Source organism: Myotis daubentonii, chromosome 5 (assembly GCF_963259705.1).
Source record: "Myotis daubentonii chromosome 5, mMyoDau2.1, whole genome shotgun sequence".
NCBI classification, from domain to species: domain Eukaryota; kingdom Metazoa; phylum Chordata; class Mammalia; order Chiroptera; family Vespertilionidae; genus Myotis; species Myotis daubentonii.
The window spans coordinates 50,296,429-50,304,881 of record NC_081844.1 but is presented as its reverse complement, the minus strand read 5'-3'; the positions used below and the strand labels follow the sequence as shown (position 1 = coordinate 50,304,881).

Genomic DNA, 8,453 nt, shown 5'->3' with positions numbered 1-8,453 from the left:
AAAACACTTCGAGATCTCTTTTTTATTCGCATGATGGAACGATTTACTCTCAAGTCATGAGCATCTGAGTTTTCTTCAGGTTTCATCTCAAAGCAGGTGGGGACTCCTGGTATGGACTTATTAGATGAAAAGAGCTGAGTTTTCACAGAGCCGAAGTTTTCTGGAAGTGTGCTTGAGTGATTGTCTTGAGGAGATCTTGCTGGAACAGGTAACACACATACCTTCTTCTTGCTGTATCTTCTTCTGTGTTTTCTGATGAATGAATAACTCCATTTATGGCTGCTGGAGAGTTTCACCTGGGGTCCACTCTTTTTGGATGGATGAAGAGTTAAGTTGATCATCTCATTTTCTTCTAATTTGTTTTCTTTGTTGGACAATCCACAGCTTATACTCCTGCAGACACTGGTATGACTTATAGTTAGGCAAACTAAGGGCAGAATATACTGTACTAGCAACAAGGAGATAGTAAAAGCAATTCTGTATGAATCAGAGGGCCACGATTCAACACATAAATACTTGCTGCTCAGCAATGCTGAGCCAAAAGTTTCCTGAAGTTCCACAAAACTGTGAAACACTGGAAGGGGAGAACAAATCGCAAAACCTAGTGTCCAGACAGTAGCTACCAGGAAGTAGCCATGGTTTGCTGTTAGATTATTAGATATAGGATGCTTTATCATATGATACCTGACAATGGCAATTGATATTAAAATTAAAGTTGAAACCAGAACTGACACACATTGAAGGAAAGGCATAATATGACACATGACTTTGCCAAACATCCACTGATCCAGCAAGACAGAGGTCAGTGTGAAAGGTGAGCAGAACAGCACAATCAAGATATCAGAGAAGGCCAGATTTCCTATGAGGAAGTTTACTGTAGTGTTCTGATTACGCTTTCTCATGAGAGCCATTAAAATAAGCAGATTCCCCGTGAAACCAAGAAGACTTACAAGTGTATAGAGTCCAATCAGAAAATACTGAAAGTCATCTACACTGCTTTTATAGTCATCCCAGACGGGGAAATCAGAATTCCGAGGGGCAGCAGTATTGTTCTCTGTGGCAAGTGTCTGGTTATAATAATCCTGGAGCTCTAAATCCATAGTATAGTCCTGCTTGGAATAAAAAGACATTAGTTAGCAACTTGAAAAAAAATTACATGGCTACTATAAATTAATCCACTGAGAGGATAAGTACATTTTACAATTTGCTCCCATTATCTTATGAACCTCTTAAGGATGTTTAGTGAGGTCTTCAATTGGTTCCAAGTACGGTGCAAATTTCAGCCAATAACAATTACAGTAAGTTTAAGTCTATAGTCACTTCTATGGGATATTAACTCGTGTTAAAATAACAAACTTGGGTTTTTTTGTTTGTTTGTTTGTTTTTAGTATATTTTATTGATTTTTTACAGAGAGGAAGAGAGAGAGATAGAGAGCTAGAAACATCGATGAGAGAGAAACATCGATCAGCTGCCTCCTGCACATCCCCCACTGGGGAAGTGCCCACAACCCAGGTACATGCCCTTGACCGGAATCGAACCCGGGACCTTTCAGTCTGCAGGCCGACGCTCTATCCACTGAGCCAAACCGGTTTTGGCCAAACTTGGTTTTTAAAATTAATGTAGGAAATAATGTAAGGCAAGGAAAAGGCAGATGTAGATAAGAACTTCAGATACTCAATTTGCAGTAGCTCAGTAATATTCTTCTCCAATCAAGGTACCTAATACCTGGTGTAGTCATATAACCTACCTTAAACATTCCTTCCTTTCCTACTTGAATCAAGACCAAACTTAAAGAGACCTATCCGAGAGGATTCCTTGGTCTACTCGATTGAATGTGCTCTCCTCTTCCCAACCCACATAATGCTCTGTTTATAACTGTCTGATGCTACATGTCACAATCTGGTTTGCATTGCAATTATAATGCAAACCATCTACCTTATTTATTTTTAAGCAACAGAAAAGCAGAAACTGTCCCTTACCTAGGTATCTACCATAATACATGGCACAGTAACTTCACCACTGCAGATGTTAAATAAATATTTATGAGAAAATACAAAATTCAAATAAAAACCTAAATATGGTCTAGTTCATAAACTGTTAAAGCTTCTCGAGTGCAGAAACACTCTGTACCTATGTGTATACAGTAGACACTCAATAAATGTTTATCAAGTTGTACTGTTGACTATATGAGCACAATGCTGGATGGCAAAAACATTCCATGATCAATTCTCAGTCCTTGAGATAAGCCAGATTCTCATGAATTAACAGCCACTGACCAGCAGTGCTGCCGGTGTTTTTAAAAACAAAATTTACCTGTTAGAAATTGAAAATAGATTTTATCTTTTTTTAAAAAAAAAAAAATATATATATATATATATATATATATATATATATATATATATATATTATTGATTTTTTACAGAGAGGAGGGGAGAAGGATAGAGAGTTAGAAACATCGATCAGCTGCCTCCTGCACACTCTGTGCCCACAACCACGGTACATGCCCTTGACTGGAATCAAACCTGGGACCCTTCAGTCCACAGACCCATGCTCTATCCACTGAGCCAAACCAGTCAGGGCTAGATTTTATCTTTAAAGAGATTCAATAAGTTCATATTGTTTAAGGAAAATATTATATATTAAAGTCAAATGTAGCAGTTATACTAACATAATACCTCATAAGTTTTTTTTATTTGAAAGGAAACTATTATATTATTAATATCACAATGGTATTACTTATTTACTGTTGTATACTAGATTTGACAGTATTCCTGATGAAGCACAAAACTGTATATAATATAGCTATAAAATTAAAAGGAACTCCTCCTCCACTTTAAAAAAGTAAGCACTCTTATTTAATAAAAATTTCCCGCCCAAGACAGCAATAGTTCATTCTGAAGAATATACATTGTTATAGAGACCTTGATATATATGTGTTTCAGAAAGCAATATACATTTATCTACTTATTGCCAGATCTAAGTTGGGTAATTATACTTAAAATTATAAAGATACATAGATATTTAAATTAACAGTAAGCACTATTATCTTCAACTTATAGGTCTTGGTCCAATACATTTCCAAACAGGAAATCCTATTGTGTACATACATTCATTATAAATAACTTTAACTTTAGTTTTACATACAGCAAGTTTCAAATAGGCACCATTGTGCTATGAGAAAGATTGAAACTAAGTTTTTCACATCAACAACCAATTCTATGTTGACTGAATTACTCTCTGGTAGCTAATTACATCCCTTTAAAGATAAATTAATTCAAAAACCCAGGATCTTACTCATTTATTCTTAGATCCTAGTCAGTAATTTACATTGATATTACCTCAAGTGAGAAAGTGTAACTGGCATAAAAGTGGCTCGTAAGGCCTACTGAATCATCTTATTCATCACATTACTAGACTACGGCCTCCCTGCAGCGACCTGGATAGTAATGATGCTTAATAGAGGGTGCTAAGTAAATATTTGTTACTAATAATTTCAGAATAGTTTCATTTCCCCAGCTTTAAAATATCAGAAATGAATCATCCTGGCAATATGGGCAAATTCAGGTTAGAGTATGACTCTGTGTGTGTGTGTGTGTGTGTGTGTGTGTGCACGTGTGTATGCATGGGTATATATATATATATATATATATATATATATATATATATATATAAAAGATCAAACTTAAGATATATATATATATATATATATATATATATATATATATATATATATCTCACTGAAATTAGTCAAGTTTTCAGATGATCCCAAAATGAAATGAGAAGATACCTACATGGACAAATGTGATAGTTTAACACTTTAAAATTTTAAATTAGATATCTTGATTGATAAAGGCTATCACATAAGCAACATAAAACAAAATTAGCAAAACATATTTACAACATGTTTTTATTTAAATGAAAAAGAAGTACATCAGATTGTATAGTTTGTCCCTAAACCTTTTCTATTTTAAATATCCTATATAATAAAAGCCCAGCAACCCAACAGTGGAACAATCAGAACAACTGGTCGACCAGTCGCTATGACACACACTGACCACCAGGGGGCAGATGCTCAACACAAGAGCTTCCCCCTGGTGGTCAGTGCGCCCACACAGTGGGAGTTCCGCTCAGCTGACCGGAATGAGTGGTGCTCCCACAGCAAGCGATCCCTGCAGGTCACGCCCCCCACCAGTGCATGAATCCCATGCACTGGGCCTCTAGTATTCACATAAAATATTGAATTCATTAAATTATAAAATTACAGCTTTTTTTTAGTAAGCAGAAGAAGGAAATGCCATCCTGAGGATTTAATGAACATAGGAAAAACTGAGGATAACAACACTTTTTTCCCTCCCTAAAAGACACTAATCTATATATAATTTAAAGAGGAGGTCCCTTTCGTTAATGAATAGGTAAGAAAGGTTAGTTGTTTCTTTCTTTAATCATTCAACTAGCATTAATTGAACAACTAATAAAAAAAACAACTAATACAAGGTACTATTTGAGGAATATTCGATGAGGGATTAATTAAAGTTTACACAATGAGTAATTGCAGATTGCAAGTGTCTGAGATATAAAGGGCCCTAAATAGATGATTGGTGAATGAATGAATGAATGAATGAATGAGTGAGTGAGTGACACTCTCCTAACTGCCAGTGACCTACTGTTTTCACTACAGCATGGCCACTTGCACTGTTCCCAAATATAATGGATACTTACCTATAGATTAATTATCATTTTTTCTTACGTTTCTATCGCTCCCAACATTCATTAACTCAATTTGTTTTGGTATGATATGTAAACAATCTTCTCCTGCTCTTTCTTTAACCCCACTCCTCCTACCCACAAACATACACACATAAAATACCTGATATGCCCTGCACTAAATGAGCATTCTGTGGATTTTTGCTCCAATGAAGGACTTCTCACAACTAAGTAATGGATATTGCAAATGAGGGGATGCTAAGCAGTTTCTTTAAAAGTGCCTCATTACAGCCAGGGGGTATTCTAAGCATTAGGAATATTGAAAATCTAAGGTAGAGGAACTGTTGGCAATAAGAATGGCACCAGGTGTAAGATGGGTGGGGTCAGATCTGACCTGGGTTCAGCAATCTGGGTACTTGAGTTCTGGCTAGGAAAGAATTCAGAGCCAAGACTCAAACTATAAGAGAACATTCCTTTAAAAAGTCACAGAGGTAGAAGAAGTGAGCTGTAGAAGAAAAGGGCTCAGGACACAAGTTCCAGAGGCAAAAGAGGGCCCCTTGGAGCTTTGGGAGAGAGAAGGGTAACGGTATAAGGGAAGAGGAGGGGGAAAGGTGAGGGCCTACACACCCTGGAGTGGGAGTGCTGGGTCCTCTGTCCTAATGGCTTTTAAAGGTGGAGATTTTAGGGGAGGTCCCAGGGGAGGGTCTCAATAGAATATTCATTAGCTTTCTAGGTGTGTTTTTTCAGGATCACTCTCCACTGACTGGTAGGTGCCAGGGCAAGGGGTCATTAATCAATGCACCTGCTTCTGAGGTCAGCCCTTGGGTCACTTGTCTGGTTTTGCTGCTTTTCTGGGCCTGGAGCTGAAACACAACTGAGGCCTAGATGTATTTGATGTGAGTCAGAACCTCATTGTCCTGGGGGCTTAGTACTTAAGGCCTATTCTCTGGCCCCCTTGTTCACCCCCACGACGAAGGGGGGGGGGGGTCCTAAACTGAATGACTAGCAACAAGCCAGGGGAGGAATGTCTGGAGAGGGACAGATGGACCAGCCATCATCTAGGGGAGGAAAGGTTGCCCTGAGGAGGAGGTCCCTGTTTTCCCAGTTGCTATGCACCAGGGGCTTTCCGCCCCGGTGACTTTCTGTACCTGACCTCTGGTCCTTTTCCTCCGCATGTCTGTCTAACTGCCTACCACACAACCACTTTAAAATGAAAGAAAAGAAAGCACAAAGAATTTCTTCCGTTAAACTTACCACTTCGCTTCCTTTTTCCTGAAAAGTGCAATAAGCAAACTTATAATGGAAATGCCAGTCTGTAGGATAATTCTCCGGTTTCAACAAGTGTTAGAATGAATGTAGTAGAGTTTTATACAACATAAATATTTTATGCAAAATAAAAGATAGATTCCTAGAGAAAATGTGAAATATAACCAAAGAGAAAATGTTTTCAAAATGAAATGTTATTTGAAAAGAAATCTGATATTGACTGTGGGAAATCACTATGGTGGCTAAATAATGTGTAAATAAAGAGATGCTGTTCTTCTCTTTTACATCTAATTTTATCTCCCACCACCTGAATTACCAGGCTGAACATCAAACCTGAATCATCTGAGTAAAACGTGAAAAAAATAAATTCTTTATCAAATTGTGGCAATTTTTAAAAAGCAGTGTCTTTGGAAAGACTTATTGTAATTTTTAATAAAAAATTTGACCTATAGCTGTCAACAAGACAAATGAAATCTTCTGAGTAGACTTTAAGTATGTTAAGTAGATAGTTCTCAGAAAGAATAATAGGAGGAACTGCAGGGAGCTCAAAGGATATTAAGAGGCTTAGCTTGTACATTTAAATAATGCTTATTAGGATCATTTCCTGCCTAATGAAAATGCACATCTTTCTTCTCACAAAGGGTGCCATTCACACAAAAAGATAAAGTAAATGTAAATGTCCCCTCTAACAATGATAAAATATCGGCTCTGGCTTATTTTGCTGTGATCCTGAAACAATGGCGAGATTCCAGGTTCTCAAATCTCCCCACGCTTTATTTTTAAAGCCAGAATCTGGCAAAAAAAAAAAAAAAAAAAAAAAAAAAAAAAAAAAAAAAAAAAAAAAAAAATCTTGAATTGGAAGGATAAATTCGGCTCTGCTTGCTGCTCCACTGACAAACAGGCAGGCACGCGCCACCCTCTCCCCTCTGTTCCAACAGCAGAGTTTCTCTTCCCTTGAGAAACCTAACATTTAAAATGCACTCGGGCTGCACCATCCTGCTTAAGAGTGCTCCAGGCTATCTCCCTGGCCTCAGGCAAAGTCTCCTGGCTTCGCTCCAACATGATGAATGGGTCCGTTTCATTCCATGATAAGCTAAAGGTCGGTACATTTGGGGATAAAAATGCTCTGTGTCTGTCATCCGAGGTGTATGGATGGATGTTATTGATGGCATTTGTCCTAGGAGGCCCCCTGGCAAACCGGAGCGCAAACCTGGGGGCGCAGCTGCCTCCGGGTGGCGGGCCAGCTTCGGGAGGCGCGGCGGCCGGACGCCCCGAGCGGGGCGGGGTGGATGGCGGCTCGGGCTGAACACCGGCCGGGGACACCGTTCCCACCACGGACGCTAGTGGGGCAGCGGCGGCACCCGGCTCGCCGCGCCGAGGGCGAGAGCTTTGTCCTCCCCGATGCCCCCGCCCCTACTCCTTCCCGCCTCGGCTCCCGCACGGATCCCACGCGCGCTCCTCCGAGGTCTGGCTCGTGCCTTTCCCACGCGGGTGAGTACCTGCCCCGCACGAAAGAATGCTGCCCCGTCCTGCCCCCGCTCGCCTTTCCCGCCCAGCAAGCACCTGCTCCGCCACCCAAATCCCGACTGTTCCTGCTCCGCCGCCTGGGGCTTCCCCACCCCGCCTTCTAAGGAGCCCAGACGTCGCCCTAGGACCCGGGATCGGGTGCGGCTCCCGGAGCCCCGCGGGACTCGCCCTTCCCCGCAGGCCACCTCCGCGGAAGGGGCAGCGGGAGAGGCTGAAGCCGTACCTCGGGGTGCCCCGGCCGCTGTGGGCGCCTCGCCTCCCGGGAACTCAGCAGACCGCGGTGGCTCCTGAGCGCGGGCGCGGCGGCAGCTGGAGGAGACCTGGAGGTGGCGGTGGGGAGGAAGGAGTGGGGAGCGCGGCGGGGGGGGGGGGGGGATATTAGAGGTGCCTCGGGAACACGTGACGGTTCCGGCGACCCCCAAGACCCTGCTCCAGGGCGCCTGCTCCACGCCGGCCTCTCCCGAAGCCAGGGCGGGGCATCCCACCCCCTACCTTGCTGTTTGGGTCCCCCCCCCCGCGCCCCCAGGAGAAGCTGCTGGCACCCCGTTACCCTGGCCTCTGGTTCCCCGCCGAGGACAAGTTAACTTGCTGAGCAGGAAGATTTCTGCCCGTTCTGACCCAGGCCGGTGAAGTGAACTCGGGAGAGTCTTGAGCTGATCTGGGGGTGCGGTGGCGTCTCTAAGAGCTTAGGCTCCCCGAGCAAAAGCTGCAAGGCCCCAGGTTTTCTTTTTGTTTGGAAAAATGAAAATAAGACCAAAACAGAACGTTGCTCTATCTTGCACCTTTGTGGAATGAGGAAGGGAAAAGTCTAGGTAGGGAGGCTGACCTGAATGAGTATCCCACACAAAGGAGTCAGGGTGCTGCGCCACGCAGAATTGGACAAGGAATAACCCCCAGTCCCCAGGAGTAGCAGTGTGGGTGTGGGCAAGCCTGGAGCTGGTGAGTGAGAGTGACC

General features: G+C 42.2%; 1 protein-coding gene across 1 annotated transcript in view; it reads right to left on the bottom strand.

Moving 5' to 3' along the window:
- NPY5R (neuropeptide Y receptor Y5) overlaps nt 1-7,782 on the bottom strand; it is a 15,340-nt gene extending 7,558 nt beyond the window's left edge. The window contains exons 1-2 of the mRNA XM_059699517.1: nt 7,722-7,782; nt 6-1,109 (exon numbers count right to left, since the gene is read on the bottom strand). Of these exons, the coding sequence (XP_059555500.1) occupies nt 6-1,100 (1,095 nt within the window). The 5' untranslated portion in view covers nt 1,101-1,109; nt 7,722-7,782. The remainder of the gene's footprint in view (nt 1-5; nt 1,110-7,721) is intronic.
- Between the last annotated feature and the right edge of the window lie 671 nt (nt 7,783-8,453).